General features: G+C 41.5%; 1 protein-coding gene across 1 annotated transcript in view; it reads left to right on the top strand.

Moving 5' to 3' along the window:
• Window positions 1-16,465, top strand: part of LOC124775120 — a 302,473-nt gene that overhangs the window by 89,352 nt on the left and 196,656 nt on the right. Inside the window, exons 5-6 of the mRNA XM_047249959.1 lie at window positions 8,706-9,017; window positions 9,409-9,468. Of these exons, the coding sequence (XP_047105915.1) occupies window positions 8,706-9,017; window positions 9,409-9,468 (372 nt within the window). The remainder of the gene's footprint in view (window positions 1-8,705; window positions 9,018-9,408; window positions 9,469-16,465) is intronic.

A 16,465-nucleotide genomic window follows, 5' to 3' on the forward strand; every position in this document is an offset into this window, starting at 1 on the left:
TATTTGGATACAACACCTCCCAATTATTTTAGAAATCCTAAAGAAATGATACATATTCATTCTGCTTTCTTTGTTCGTAAGTCCTACAAACCTCGGTCAGATGTATCAGATGGAAGTTCAACAATGACCTCGTGCACACACGACTGACAATTCCAGTACAGTCTGGAATACAACTTTCAAGTGGAGTGCAAGCAGCTATCTGGAGGGGACAGGGGAGGGGAAGAGGAAGGGGAAGGGATACTAGTGTATGGGTGGGGAGAGAGACAAACACTATCTGGTGGAGTGTGCAGGAACTAGACAGTCAACACGTGCAGCATCTGGACGTTGTGGGGCAGAGAGGTGGGGAAAAAAGGGAGCAAGAAAGGGGAGGATCATGCCCTGAACTGAGGGGCACCCTACCCAAAATACTTCTCACGTCCCCCCTAAAGTGGTGTTTCTTCACCCACCCAACCTACACAATATCCTAGTCCATCTGTAAGCCACTCCCAATCCCACCCCCAAAAGGATCATACCCTGTGGAAGACCCAGGTGCAAAACCTGCCCAAACCACCCACCCAGCATTTTCTATTCCAGTTCTGTCACAGGTTTGTCCTACCCCATCAGCAGCTAGGCCACCTGTGAAAGCAATCATGCCATTTACCAGCTCTTCTGCAGTCATTGCACAGCTTTTTATATTGGTATGACTACCAACCAGCTATCCTCCAGGATGAACGGCCACCGCCAATCTGTGGCCGAGAGTAAAGTAGACTACCCAGTGGTACAACATGCAACTGAACATAACACACTTAATATCTATGGCTCTTTAACTATTCAAGCCATCTTGATCCTTCCCTCCACCACCAGCTTTTGTGAACTGTGCAGATGGGAGGTACCCTTACAACACATTATCTGTTTCCACAATTATCCTGGCCTCATCCTAAGGGAACATACTGCACCCACACCCTCCACCCAATAGTTACCACCCCCCCCCCCCCCCCTGTCCCATCATCTCCTCCCCATTCTCATCTCCCACTCTGTTTATTTGCAGCCCTCTGCCAACGCATCCATCCATAGTTTCCCACTCCCTTCCTTATTTGCTCCCTCTTTCCCCCTTTTTTTCTTCACCTCCCTGCCTCGCAAACTCCTGACGCTGCGCCTGTAGACAGTCTAGTTCCTGTGCACACTCCACCAGACAGCATTCATCTCTCTCTCCCCACCCATACACTAATATCCTTTCCCCTCCAGATTGTTGCTTGCATCCCATGTGGTAATTGCTTTCCCACCTGAGGCAGAGTTTCGGGCCAGTTCTTACCTTTAGGATGTGAAATGTGTAGTATTGCCAATAGCCACAAACGAAAGAACATTCCTCTGTCCCAGCTTTTGGAACTAGGTGGTGTCTAGGTAGTAGGTACAAATATTGAAAGTGCTGTATAACACACAAAGTGTACTGAAAATGTAATTTTTTTTTTTTTTTGCAAACACATGAAGTAACTTACCCCATTTATGTATGAAAAATTATATCCTCCATATGACCAAGGCCACACGTCAACGAGCAATGAGTTCATTGAAGTTTCGGTGGTGCGTACACAAACATCTGGTGGGATGCCATTGATAACCCTTTTAATTTCATCCTTCAATTGGTGTACTGTTTGTGATTTGTTCATGTACAGTTTGAATTTCAAAAATCCTTGCAAAAACGTCACAAGGCGTAAAATAGCATGATCTGGCAGGAATTTTTTGAGGAAACTTTTCATTCAGTAGAGCAATCGTTTCATGGGCTGTGCAACATGTTGCACCATCTTGTTGAAACCAAAAATCAACATTTTCATAATTAAGGGGGGAAAAACCAAACAGAAAGCATGTTTCAGTAACAGTCGCTATTCACTGTGATGGCAGCTCCCTCATCCCGATCACTTCTCCTGCCCAGAACACACACCACACAGTTGTGTGTTGTGGATGCATCTCATCTTCCACTGTTGCTCGCAGATTGTCATTACCCCAAGTTCTGCATATTGACATACCCATTGAATTGGAAGTGCACCTCATCTGAGTATGCATGGATTTTCAGATATTTTGAAAGGATTCTATGCAGTGAACTTGGTGATAAATTCAATTGTTGAACCTGTTGGAAAACTGATTTTCTGATGCTTAGTCACATTGTCACTCGTGACATCAATGTTGTCTTGTGTTCGAACAGAATGCGGTCATCCTGTTTTCTTAATGTTTGAAACAGAACCCGTTTTCTCAGACTTCCGGATTAACTTCCGAATTGATGATTGGTTGGAGTAGTATTACGTCCAAGTGGACCAAGCAATTCATGAATGCTTGCCATGGGACTTTGACCATTTCTGTACTAACTTTTTATCACTTGGATGCATTGCTCAGGTGTCATCTGCTGCATGATGAAAATAAACATCAAACAACAATGCTCACTGCATAAAGATATCAGGCTACCAATCGGAAGGATCGCAGATAAGAAGCATGAAAAAGCCACAGCTACCAAACTGGCACAAAATTTAAATTTTTCCTTACTTCCCGGACACCCATTATTAGTTCCTTTTTCAGGGAGGAGAGACGGATAGGCTAGGGAAGGTTAAGAGAAGGGCAGGTCACTCAGACCCCTGGATGAGAATAACCCAATTTTTATGATGACAGGAAGAGAGAAAGATGACTGGGAAGACATCAATGGAGTAGGAGTCCATTAGGCACTGTAATGGCTTCAGCCCAGAAATCGTGAGTATGAGAGAGAAGAAAAATAGAAGAGAAATAACCATTGCAATTAAGCACTAGAGAAAAAGGAGATGGAGAAAGGAACCAAAAAGAAAGGTGGATAGGCAGTGAAAGAATTAAAAGCAAATACGATAATTATATGAGAAATAATAATAATAATTATTATTATAGTGGTGTTGGTGGTGGTAATGGAAGTTACGTCCCTGAGAGTTTTGGGACACAAGGATGTATTCAGGGCAAGTTTCAGTCTCCACATTTCAGGGAAATTAGTGTTGGATGCGAGGAACCAAGTAGCCTGTGTGATGCAGCAAATGTTCCAGTTCCTTGAGGCTTGCTGTAGAGCATGTTCTTCAACTGAGTATGGGGTGGTTCCAAGGTCAACAGTTCTGTGTCATTTCATACACTCTCCCATTTTAGTGGTATTCGTGCCTTTAGGTGGTAATGGATGGATGCATGGTCAGGTTTTACAGGGGGCAGTTGTGTATGTAGGAACCTTGGGCTAGGAATAATGATTTTGGAATGTCATACACTTTGACTAAGATGTTACAGAGCTTAGGAATTCAACAGATGGTGACTGTGTGTGGTGCAATAAGATATCATGGTGAAGAATTGGTACGAGAAAGTCATAGCCTTGAGGGGAGTAAAGTATTCTGGCAGGTTCTGGGTGACAAGGGGGTACCTCTGATCTTGTTGGAAGTGGAAGCTGTGTTAGTGAGTTAGAGGTTCTGAGCAGGATACAGCTTGGGAGATTTGTTTGTGAACAAAATCTGTGGATACTTGTGGGAGAGAGAAGTGTGGGAGACTTGGTTGGTGCAGGTTTTGAGGTAGTTGGTGGTGGAACAGATACATATGACTAAGCTGTTTGGGAGGGAGTGCCAGCAGTCAGTATTTAAGTATTGTTGCTTTTTGGTTAGTTTCACATGGCTGAGGCTTGGATGTAAGCTTCAGTGAAGTGTAGATCAATGTCAAGGAAGGTGGTTTCAGATTTGGAAAAAGCCTAGGTGAATTTAAGGTGGGAAAAGGAGCTCTTTTTCACTGAGCCTGGATCTGAAAGATATCAAAAATAAATTTGCGTGAGTCCAGGGAAGACCAGCTCCTAGGTCGTGAGGAATGCCTCCTCCATCGTGCAGCCCATGAAGAGGCTAGCATAGATTGGTTCCGTGCTTATTCCCTTAGCAGTGCTGCTGATCTGTTGGTAGGTCTAGTCTGTAAACATGAAGGAGTTATGGGTAAGGATGAAGTCGACTATGAGACAGTAAATGGGCCTTCGAATAAGACTTCATTTAGTAGGGGAGGCTCTCTCTGATGGGTTGGAGGTGCTGGTCAGCCAGAGCTGAAATGCATTCAGTGGGGGCTTTGAAGCCAGCTTCTGTGGAAGGACCAGGATGGTTGTTTTTGTGTGCATCTGATTGGGTGAGGAGTTCTGTGGGAGCAGTATTAAGCCTGTGCGAGAGGCCTAAGCTCTTCAGCATTTTCTGCAGCTGGGTCTGGGTGGAAGAAATGACATCATTAGGAACTGTTTTGTACGATGAGATGTCAGGGAGCTGATGATGTCCGTGATCCATATATCCCATGCAGTCAAGTACTATAGTAGTTGAGCCCTTGTCAGCAGGGCGGGGGGAATGGGAAAGGCATGATGATAGAGAGGTCAGGTCATGCTCCCGATTCCATTTGAGTAGGGTTTGGGGTGATCAGGCAGGACTGAGAGGCAATGCTTTAAGTGAGGAGGAGAGGAGGGTTGGGGAAATAGGAGGCAGATTGCTTTTGGATTTCGGTTGTAACTTTTCTAGATAGGATTTGATGCTCAATCCATTTGTTATAGGTGGGAATTGGGTGGTGAAGTCATATTTCCAGTTGCGGATGGGTGAATGGGACACCTTTGACTAGGTCATTGTAGTTGAATTTGGGTGTGGGAATGAAGGTTAGCCCTCTAGAAAGAATGGGTGTTGCAGGGTCAGAGATAGGTAGGGATGAGACATTAAGAGCTGAATTGGGTCAGACTTGTGAGGTGTAGGAGTTTGATTAGGATCGTGGTTGAGCTTGGGTGAGAGATGTGTCAGATTCTGACCCTGATTCTGGATCCCATTTTTTAGGCTGGTCCAACACTGTCCCATTGGGCAGAAGTGTCCAAGAGCAAATGTCACCTCATTTACAGGCAGGCACAGGTATTAAGATACCTGCCTGGTAATCCAGTTGCACAGCATTCGCATGTACATGAATTGCAAGGTAACCTCTAGTTGTGGACATTTACATCTATGTTAACACGGTGCATTGAAATACTTTTGTACTATTTCTCAGCCATTCCTCACGGAAGCAGCATGTGGCTAAAATGTGTGCCTATATCTTTCCCTCTAAGCTCAGTTTTCTCTTGCATTTGGAGGAATATGTTGGAGATTGTAATTTTGTGGAAAGACCGTGCCGCAATGAAAAATGCCTTCGTTTTAAGGATTGCTACCCCAACTCGCTTCTTACATGCCTGGTGCTCTCTCCCCTATTTTTTGATAATGCAAAATGAATTGCCCTTCTTTGAATCTTGTCAGTTTCCTCCATCTATCCTATCTGGACAGGATACCATGCAGCTGTAGTCCAGAAGAAGACATACAAATGAATTGTATGACATCTACTTAGCAGACCTGTTGCATTTCTAAGGCTACAATCACGTTGCCTAACTGCTCATGCATTGGTTGTGTTCGCACCTCTGCTGATTTGGGCACGTGGGCATCCAGAGGACAATTCGTTGCCCTCATAGAGGCCTTCAGGAGACACTTTCCACATATCTGCTCTCTTCTCTGGCTTTAACAGTGAATATCTTCAGCACAGTTAATGTTGACAGTGGTGCTTTTAAATTCTTCAAAAATTATTTTATTTATTTATTTATTTTGAATGCTGAATCTGTTTTTAAGCTGACCATTCTTTTTCAAATTCCTCACATTTTTCCTGGGGCCATTTCACTTTATCTTTCTTGCTCTTACATTGCTCTATTCCTTTTTTCTCCTGATGTATGTCTGATTATCCATTTTAGGATTGTCAATCTCTCCTCAGCTGATGTATCTGCTATGCCATTCAGTATTGCAGTATCAACAGCCTCAGAGAACTCCAGACACACACAATCATTCCACAGTATGTAGTTTCACTTTCCTTATTAATTGATTTTCATGAAGATAACCTTGAAACTTAAGCCAATTTTCCACCATTACTTAATTTTGCTCCAAGTCTATATCTGCGCCAGGGTATGCCTTAAGCTCTACCTATGTTTTCTTTGAGGTGTATAACTGAGCACCTGCCAGTACTTTCTCAAATCTACAACTCTTGTGAATATACTTATCTTTTGTATGGTATCCATCAGTCTTCTGTTATCTGAATCGGTCAAATCTCAGCATCATCTGCGTCTTCAGTGATTCTGCTAGTAACTAATTGGAACAAAAAAATATTTCATGACTGACCTGGATATAACAGTCACAGTTCTCACAATATAGTCCATAATTGATGAGTAGCTAGCTGCTGGTAACTACCCCAACTGCCAAAGCAGCTTAAGCATATTATTGTTTATACAGTTTCAAATGATGCTGAGGGCTTATTTTAAGCAATATTCAGTGGCTTCCAATGTTTCATGGACCCACAGAGATTGCTGGTTGTCTTTGCTTACAAATAGTGTTTGTAATACCATTTTGACCCAAATATAAGTCTCAGTAGCCATGTAAAATTAAGGCTTCAACTCAACAGTATGACCCTACAAATACCAGTATATTTTCGCATTGTACAAACTTTGAATGTAGTTCTCACTCCTTAGTTTGAAATAGAGCAACTATATCACTTAGTGTTCGGAAATTTAATCACTATATATGAGGTGGCAGTATAACAGTCTGCAACGGGTGACTTTTAGTGATGATAATTGTGTTTATTTTACATGACAGACAGGCACATTTTTTTAACTAAAGTCTAAAATTTAGTATTCACCAGTCAGTGGTAACATAAAAGAAAATCATTAACGAACTTTGTTATTCACTGCAGTTATGATGCAGTTGCAAACTGATAGTTATGCGCTATGTGAAGAGTAAATGCAATAGAGAAGCTTTCAAAAACTGTGGTTCATGAAGTCATGCATGTCCAGTGCACTAGATAGTAGCAACAGTGTACTTTGTAAGGAGAGCATCGAAAATACTGATAGTGATGATGAAACAAATATCTGTAGTGAAGTTAACAGCAGCATCACTGAAAGCTTTGATTAGAAGGCTGGTATTTCTGTGTGATATATGTATATTATAAGTTAAAAAAATATGATTGAGGGTGACCATATTGTGAGGCGTTTTTGTAAATCGATGTGTGACATAAATTTTTTCTCTATAATTTCAATTTCTGTCTCCATCCTCCCACTGAAAAAGAATAGTGTGGCTTATACAAGGATCTAAAAATATAAAAAGAAAAATTACTACAAAAATTCCAAAATAAGAATTGAACAGAATGTGGTCGACATGAATATAAAAAAAGGCCTTTGATTAGTAGATTGCCGGTCGGTGTGGCCGAGTGGTTGTAGGCGCTTCAGTCCAGAGCCGCGCGACCACTACAGTCGCAGGTTTGGATCCTGCCTCGGGCGTGGGTGTGTGTGATGTCCTTAGGTTAGTTAAGTTTAAGTAGTTCTAAGTTCTAGGGGTCTGATAGTGTTCAGAGCCATTTGAACCATTTGATTAGTAGATTGCGAATCCATAACTGTATTTTGTCAAGGGAAATTATCTTTGAAATGCTCGAGCCATTTTAATAAGAATTCAATTAATTAATAATAATTAAAGCAGAATCTTTTAAGTGAAAGTGAAGGGAAATCAAGGCATCAGCCACAATTGGGCATTGAAGCAACTTCAGTAGTGAGAGTTGAAAATTTGTGCTAGACCGGGATTCAAACTAAGATCTTCGCTAAACATGAGCAGTTGTCTTAACGCCCTCGGCCATCCAGACCCGCTTCGTGCCCAACCCAGATTCTCAACTTGTCACAAGCTGATAGCATTTCGAATTGCTTTCGGCTTTATTTTTATTCCTGCAAGAGTGTGGAAGTCGTATGCATTTGCACTGAAGGTATCGGCAGCCATCTCTCTTGATAATTACTATATATGTGATTATTTCCCTGCAAGTAACAAGTCTTTCTGATTTTCAGTAAAAGTTAGTTATTTTGTATGGGATATCTAACTTAAGTTTCTCCAGGTATATGAAATTTTCAAACAAGCTATGGGAATGCAGCCGAGTGACATCTTCGACAACCTACTCCCATTGTACAGTTTTCTGCTGCTGTTAGTATTACCCTTTATATTCACCTGACCAAAAATCTTCTTTCCAGTTCGCTGATCCCTATTACATCTGTATTCACCTCACGCATTTCCCATTTCTCTACCACATTGAAACTTAACATAATATCGTGTCCCCTTTGATGGTCCACTCATGGAAATCAGAATACGATACTAACCCAGAATCTTTTGCAAATAGGTTATCATCATGACACTTTCACAATTATGGGGCGTGTATGTACAGATACATGTTATTTGTTAGTAGTGGAGTGGTTTCCATTGCCTTCTGTAGTCTCAAGCTGTAGATTATTGCTGATTCTTCTGCCCTTAGCGGCAGTTTTCCACCTGAAAGGCAAGAGGACACCTGAAACCTCTATCTGCTTCTCATACCTGTTCTTGCAAACTCCTTATACTGGAAGTTTTCGACCATCATTGCTGACAATTTTTATTAAACACGTTAGTAGTGACTGGGTTTGAACTTAGGACCCAAGACATTTGGATTAGTGTTCTAGACCAAGGTTACCACAATGCTTCTAAAATGTAGCTGCTACTTTGCAAGCATATTCAAAAGGCACAAGCTTATGGTGTGCAATGCAGTGTATATTTTGTGAAAATTCTTAGTACTAAGTATATGCCAGGCCATTATGTTGTGAACATTTGTAACAATTAGTGAAATGCTTTGATGATGATGTCAGTTCAGCTTAACAAATTCTCATGTTACAGCTCTGCTGGATATTAAAATACCAAGCAGAAACAAGTTTATGCTAAATGTGCCAGCAACGAGGAAATCAACCCGAAACTCTACTTTGCACGGTTTCCCAAAATCGGAAGTAGTTTCTGGAAATAAAAACATAAATGGTGGTAAAAATTACGCAAAAGTCGTTTATGAAAAGGTTACAGAAAGTCAAGAAAATAATCTCCCACACATTTATGAAAGGAAGCAAGCTGATGCATGTAATGTTCTTGAGAATAAAATGAAGACTGTAGCCAGTAAACCTTCTGAAAAATGGGAAGACATCTGTGAAGAAAATAAAGGTATTTCTGTGCTTCACCAATGATTCATGAAGAGTTATGAATTTGAGAAACTATACGTATTTAGTCATACGAAACATATTGTACCACATTTGTGAACATACTTTCCCTTCACCCACATGCTAACCCCCTCTGTCCATCCATCCCTCCTGCCCTTCCGCCTCCCCCTTTCACTCCCCCCCCCCCCCCTGCCCCCTCTCCCTCTCCACCACCACCACCATGCTTTGATGATGATGATGTCATTTTGATTTTAATATGTAAATATTTGCTTGGTAAATAAAAGTTGTGTTGGAGACTTATGCAACCAAACAAATGATCTAACAATGTGAAATGCTAAAATTTTATCACATCTAAAAATACATGCTAACGTCAGTCAAATGTTACTTTCTTTCAGGCCATGACGACTCACTCTTTCAAAAGTACTGTGTCCAAAATATTAAGTTCAGATCAATAAGTAAGTAAATAAATATGTACGATACTCTAAAACAATCAGTAATTGTCAGTAATATTAATTTCTGTTAAAAGTGTATGGAATACAAATAATGCCTTTTTATTAACATTCAGTGTTACATTTCTCCACTAATTCTATTTGCGAATGTGAAAACATTTTTTAGTTTCTTGTTCCATTCGCCAGTGTTTTCAGAGTTACCTAGTCTTAGAGGCAAGAGATGAAATTACAACAACATGTTTTCCACTATAATAGTGATGGCCTATTCAGAGCTTTTTTGTTCTCTCAGCTCCCACTATTGCTCAGTATGTGTCAGTAAAGCCAATCATCATTACTGTTGGCCCTGTACAAGCCCTCAAATTTGACCTTTTGCTCTCCAGGCTCTTTTCTTTCTTCACAAAGCTGCTTATATGCACGCGTATGGACAGTCTGTGTATCCTACACATTAATTACGGAAATGTGACCATGTACCTCTTTTTCTGTTCTGATAGTTACTGAATAATTTATGAGATTATGTTTATTAGGAACAGTGTCCGGTACATCTTTTTACTGCCATATGAGAAACCAGGTACATAATGGCTGTAACAAACCTTCTCCTGCAGTTCTGGTGTTCAGGGTATTTTTAATTTTTAATGCACTCATTTTGGCTAATTTTGGTAAGAAGATACAGTGAAATAGGGTGTATACGCCCTGGGACAACCGGTAAATCCGAGAAAAACCAGGGAATTTTTTTGAATTCCAGGAATTTGTCATTGTTTTAGTTTTCAGTTAAATTTTTGTAATTTTGACTGGTAAGAAACGACACACTAACAAAGAATTTTACTTTAGCCCACTACTGCAGAATAATACTGCAGCAATAAAACATAAACGAGGGAAAGAAAATCAAAATTAGCTCAAGTTGCAAAGGAAATGTGCCGTTTCCAACGACATAATACAATTCGCAAACAAGCATCTGCCAACACCAAAAGGTGTTAAAGGCTTCAGGACAAAGACTATGCAATACTTTGTAAAAAGAAACTGTGTCCGATGACCGTGATGTCACAATGGTTTATATTACGTTTGTTTGAGCAGTTGCCTGCAGACTCATGCACATGGGCAGTTGAGTAGCATATGAGCAGAACCTGCTCCTGCTTATGGCTACTTGAAGTACAGCTGTTAGCTGTATCAGCAGTAGCAACTAGCAGCCAGACACTAGACGGAAAAATTCTTCTGACGAGTCCAAGCTGCCAGATTCATGCATGCGCAGAGCAGTCTAAGTTGCAATGCAGAAGACTGTAGTCTCCACGTGATCCGTGTTTAGGGTTAGTGATTTTGCTGTTTCTTCTTTGTTTACAACTCTCACATCAAATGAAAACAAAACGAATTTCGATGGCTGAGAGCTAGCAAGTGAATTAAAATACATTCACATACTTATGGAAGGCTAAAATATGTAATTAGTTTTAGTTTCGTGGTTTTTGTATTTCCAGGTTTCTGCCAGTCAAGCATTAATTGCCTTGCAGAACACTGAACTTATTATTGTCGATTTGCTAAAGAAATTTGGCTTTTATTAATCTTCTCCACAGAGGCTGTCAATTTATTTGAAATGAAGTGTTTTATTCCACAGCACTAGCTAGTGTCAACTGTTTGCTGAATTACAAGTGCCCGTTTTTACCTCCTGGTACATATGGTGTTATGCCATAATAATTAAACGTGAGATAATACAGTACTGGTACTCCCAAGAAAATTTTCGGCCCGAAAACCACACTGAGAAGCTTAATATTAGGTTGGGGTCATACTTTTTTTGTGAATCTGGACATACAAAAGTGCACTTTCAGCTGAATTATGCATTTTAGTCAACTTTACGAAATTCTGATGCTCGCGGGGTACCCTCTGATTATGTGTTTAGTTTACGATGTAATCTAATATCGTTAATGCTACATAGGTATGAACATGTAGGCTTCCTACATCATTGTAGCTGCGCACGTGCAGTAACGTAGTTTTCTGGTGCTCTCTGACAACTGCTGAAACGAATTCCAACAGGTTGCAGGAAGATATTGCGAATGGTGGTTGAAAAGCATTGCTTTAAAAGTAAATTTCATTTTATGCAACATGAATTATGTTACATGTGCAAATGTGCTTTGAATTTCTTAAATCACTGAGCCTTTGATTCTCTTTTAAAGCTTAACACTTTGAGGGCCTTCAACTTAGAATAATTTCGAGTCCAGATATTTATGTAATATGCCGATATGAAACTTCCTGGCAGATTAAAACTGTGTGCCAGACCGAGACTCGTACTCGAGACCTTTGCCTTTCGTGGGAAAGTGCTCTACCGACTGAGCTACCCAAGCATGACTCACGCCCTGTCCTCACAGCTTTAATTCCGCCAGTACCTCGTCTCCTACCTTCCAAACTTCACAGAAGCTCTCCTGATTCGCAGGAGAGCTTCTGTGAAGTTTGGAAGGTAGGAGACGAGGTACTGGCAGAATTAAAGCTGTGAGGATGAGGCACGAGTCGTGCTTGGGTAGCTGAGTCGGTAGAGCACTTGCCCGCAAAAGGCAAAGGTCCCGAGTTCGAGTCTTGGTCGGGCACATAGTTTTAATCTGCCAGGAAGTTTCATTCAAAGGGTTGCTAAGTTTTATGGTTCCGAGAGAAAGTATTCTGTCATTTAACACGGAAAAAGTGTATTTTCACCTGGGAAAAAATGAATTTTTAACCGGCACATCTGGGAAAAATCTGGGAATTTTTTTTTCCTTGTCCATGTATACAACCTGTGAAAGGTAGTTCTGTGTCATAAGTAACATACCTACAAACAGTAATTTGTTTGTGGCCAATACTTATTTCAATGTACACTACTGGAAATGTGCAGTAGTGAATCAAATCCGGGTAGGTGATTCGCTGGAAGAATAAACGCAGAAATTTGGAAATGAAATGACAATTGCAACTCCTGTGTGTTTGATGCTAGATTGGTAAATTTTGCTTGTGTCAGTGTTAAGTAATTAGAAGTAGTTGTATTTTATCACACTGTGTTTGCTTCATGTAATTCCTTACATTGTGGTGATCTTTACTCTCTTAGTTTTTCTTGCACCACTAATCATTATTTGCTTTTCTTTGCCTTTTTTGTCATTGCCTTTCTTTTTAATTTGCCATACTTTTTGCAGATTTCACCTTACGTGAGTGTACATTTGTTCACCATCATGATGATTCTCAGATTAAACGCCTTGCTTCAAGGTGTATTTGGTTTTCCATTATAATTTTTTTAAGACCATGTTTGTGTAACATATTGTGTAACTCATGAGTATAGTAAAGGAAGTTAACGGTACAATTTAAGTACTCTGCCGCAAAAGAATTTAAAAAAAATAAAAATAGTACACCCGTTTAGAGGATTCCGTGTAGCTCAAGATTTATTTTTGCAACAGTACATGAAGTAATTACATTTACAGATCAATAACACAAGTGGTTCAGAGGTACCAGATACCAGCCCATGCTGAAACACCCCTGTTAGTACGTGGTGTAGCTTTGATGGACGGAAATCCAGTCTCGATCGTACACATGACAAAAACTGTCCTGGAACATGTTATACCGCGCCTGCTCGACCTGTTCACATAGTTCTGTAAGAGTTGTTGGCTGACTATTCGCATGAATCACTTGTCGTCCTGCCATATCCCAAACTTGCTTGATTGGAGACAAGTCCGAAGATTGTGGTGGCCAGGAGCACATTGAATTTCATGGGCAGTGTGTGGGTGAGTGTTATCGTGTTGGAACAACACATCACCCTCCTGTTGGAAGAATTTCTAAAGACTTGTTCTAACAATGTTCTGCATGTAGTGAGCTCTGGTTAGCATCCAATCCAGAAATGCCAAAGGTGAACAAGAATTGTACTTAATCGCCAGTGTGCCTTGGACGAATGTACTCTACTAGACAATGCCCACAAGGTCTATGCTGTACACGCAAACGACCATCACTTGCATGCGGGCAGGATCTGCTTTCATCACTGAAGACCAAGGAGTGCCATCACATGACCATAGATACCAACAGTGATCCACAATTCACACAGCACATCCAACTTTTGTGGCAGTTCTCCGAAAGGACCAGCCCACCACTTGGAAGGCCACAACTTTAACCTATTCCAACTATCTGTTGGTTGTAGGAGCCACAAATGCGTCTCCATGGCATGGTTGCTTGTGTGCTTCACTTATTTGCAACAGACTGAGATTTCTGGCAGTGTGCAATCCCTATTAGAGGATAGTCACAAATGGTACTCTGGTAGCTATGCCACTGAAGTTTCTGTTAGACGATGTTATCAGCACATGTACTATCCCCCAGGTGGCATGTACCCTCATTGGATAAAAATCGACGTCGGTCTTTTCAGGTGTACTAATTTTTATTGCAGGAGTGTACTTTAAGTTGGAAGGAGACCATTCAACAAATAGCACAAGTGTTGAGTCATCGACAAGCAAACAAAACAAGAATGAAAATAGTCTTGGGGCAGGTAGCTAGTGGCTCGGAAGGAGGCAGCAGGTTTGTGGGATAGGAATGAGGTAGGGAGGGAGGGGTGGCAGCTGTACGGACAAGGCATGCGACACATGGGCACCAGAACTCATGAGCTTGTGTTGTATCCAGTGAAGATAAGGTGCGGATTGGAGGGTGTGACAGGACAAGGGAAAACTGTTGGACAGAAGGTGTGGGGGCAGTGGATTAGCAGATACGGAGGCCAGGACAATTACATGAGGGGAGGGTATGTTGCCAGGACTCCCATTTACATAGTTCTGGACAACAGATGCTGGGGGAAAGAATCCAGATGGAACTGGTTGTGAAGCAGCCATTGAACTCAAGCCTGTTATGCTCAGCAATGTGTTGTGGCATTGGGTGATTCATTCTTCCTGGCCACAGTCTGGTGATGGCCATTTATTCTGCTGGACAGTTTGTTTGTGGTCATGCCTACATAAAATACTGTGCCGATATTGCACAGAAGAGCTGATCTACATCTACATTTATACTCCGCAAGCCACCCAACGGTGTGTGGCGGAGGGCACTTTACGTGCCACTGTCATTACCTCCCTTTCCTGTTCCAGTCGCGTATGGTTCGCGGGAAGAACGACTGTCTGAAAGCCTCCATGCGCGCTCTAATCTCTCTAATTTTACATTCGTGATCTCCTCGGGAGGTATAAGTAGGGGGAAGCAATATATTCGATACCTCATCCAGAAACGCACCCTCTCGAAACCTGGCGAGCAAGCTACACCGCGATGCAGAGCGCCTCTCTTGCAGAGTCTGCCACTTGAGTTTGTTAAACATCTCCGTAACGCTATCACGCTTACCAAATAACCCTGTGACGAAACGCGCCGCTCTTCTTTGGATCTTCTCTATGTCCTCCGTCAGACCGATCTGGTACGGATCCCACATTGATGAGCAATACTCAAGTATAGGTCGAACGAGTGTTTTGTAAGCCACCTCCTTTGATGATGGACTACATTTTCTAAGGACTCTCCCAATGAATCTCAACCTGGCATCCGCCTTACCAACAATTAATTTTATATGATCATTCCGCTTCAAATCGTTCCGCACGCATACTCCCAGATATTTTACAGAAGTAACTGCTACCAGTGTTTGTTCCGCTATCATATAATCATACAATAAAGGATCCTTCTTTCTATGTATTCACAATACATTACATTTGTCTATGTTAAGGGTCAGTTGCCATTCCCTGCACCAAGTGCCTATCCGCTGCAGATCTTCCTGCATTTCGCTACAATTTTCTAATGCTGCAACTTCTCTGTATACTACAGCATCATCCGCGAAAAGCCGCATGGGACTTCTGACACTATCTACTAGGTCATTTATTTATATTGTGAAAAGCAATGGTCCCATAACACTCATCTGTGGCACGCCAGAGGTTAACTTTAACGTCTGTAGACGTCTCTTCATTGATAACAACATGCTGTGTTCTGTTTGCTAAAAACTCTTCAATCCAGCCACACAGCTGGTCTGATATTCCGTAGGCTCTTACTTTGTTTATCAGGCGACAGTGCGGAACTGTATCGAACGCCTTCCGGAAGTCAAGAAAAATAGCATCTACCTGGGAGCCCGTATCTAATATTTTCTGGGTCTCATGAACAAATAAAGCGAGTTGGGTCTCACACGATTGCTGTTTCCGGAATCCATGTTGTTTCCTACATAGTAGATTCTGGGTTTCCAAAAACGACATGATACTCGAGCAAAAAACATGTTCTAAAATTCTACAACAGATTGATGTCAGAGATATAGGTCTATAGTTTTGTGCATCTGCTCAACGACTCTTCTTGAAGACTGGGACTACCTGTGCTCTTTTCCAATCATTTGGAACCTTTCTTTCCTCTAGAGACTTGCGGTACACGGCTGTTAGAAGGGGGGCAAGTTCTTTCGCGTACTCTGTGTAGAATTGAATTGGTATCCCGTCAGGTCCAGTGGACTTTCCTCTGTTGAGTGATTCCAGTTGCTTTTCTATTCCTTGGACACTTATTTCGATGTCAGCCATTTTTTCGTTTGTGCGAGGATTTAGAGAAGGAACTGCAGTGCGGTCTTCCTCTGTGAAACAGCTTTGGAAAAAGGTGCTTAGTATTTCAGCTTTACGCGTGTCTCCTCTATTTCAATTCCATCATCATCCCGGAGTGTCTGGATATGCTGTTTAGAGCCACTTACTGATTTAACGTAAGACCAGAACTTCGTAGGATTTTCTGTCAAGTCGGTACATAGAATTTTACTTCCGAATTCACTGAACGCTTCGCGCATAGCCCTCCTTACGCTAACTTTGACATCGTTTAGCTTCTGTTTGTCTGAGAGGTTTTGGCTGCGTTTAAACTTGAAGCTCTCTTTGCTTTTGCAGTAGCTTCCTAACTTTGTTGTTGAACCACGGTGGGTTATTCCCGTCCCTCACAGTTTTACTCGGCACGTACCTGTCTAAAACGCATTTTACGATTGCCTTGAACTTTTTCCGCTGCAACGGCCTTATGATCACTGATTCCCTGTTCTGTACATACAGAGTCGAAA

Source organism: Schistocerca piceifrons, chromosome 2 (assembly GCF_021461385.2).
Source record: "Schistocerca piceifrons isolate TAMUIC-IGC-003096 chromosome 2, iqSchPice1.1, whole genome shotgun sequence".
NCBI classification, from domain to species: Eukaryota; Metazoa; Arthropoda; class Insecta; order Orthoptera; family Acrididae; genus Schistocerca; species Schistocerca piceifrons.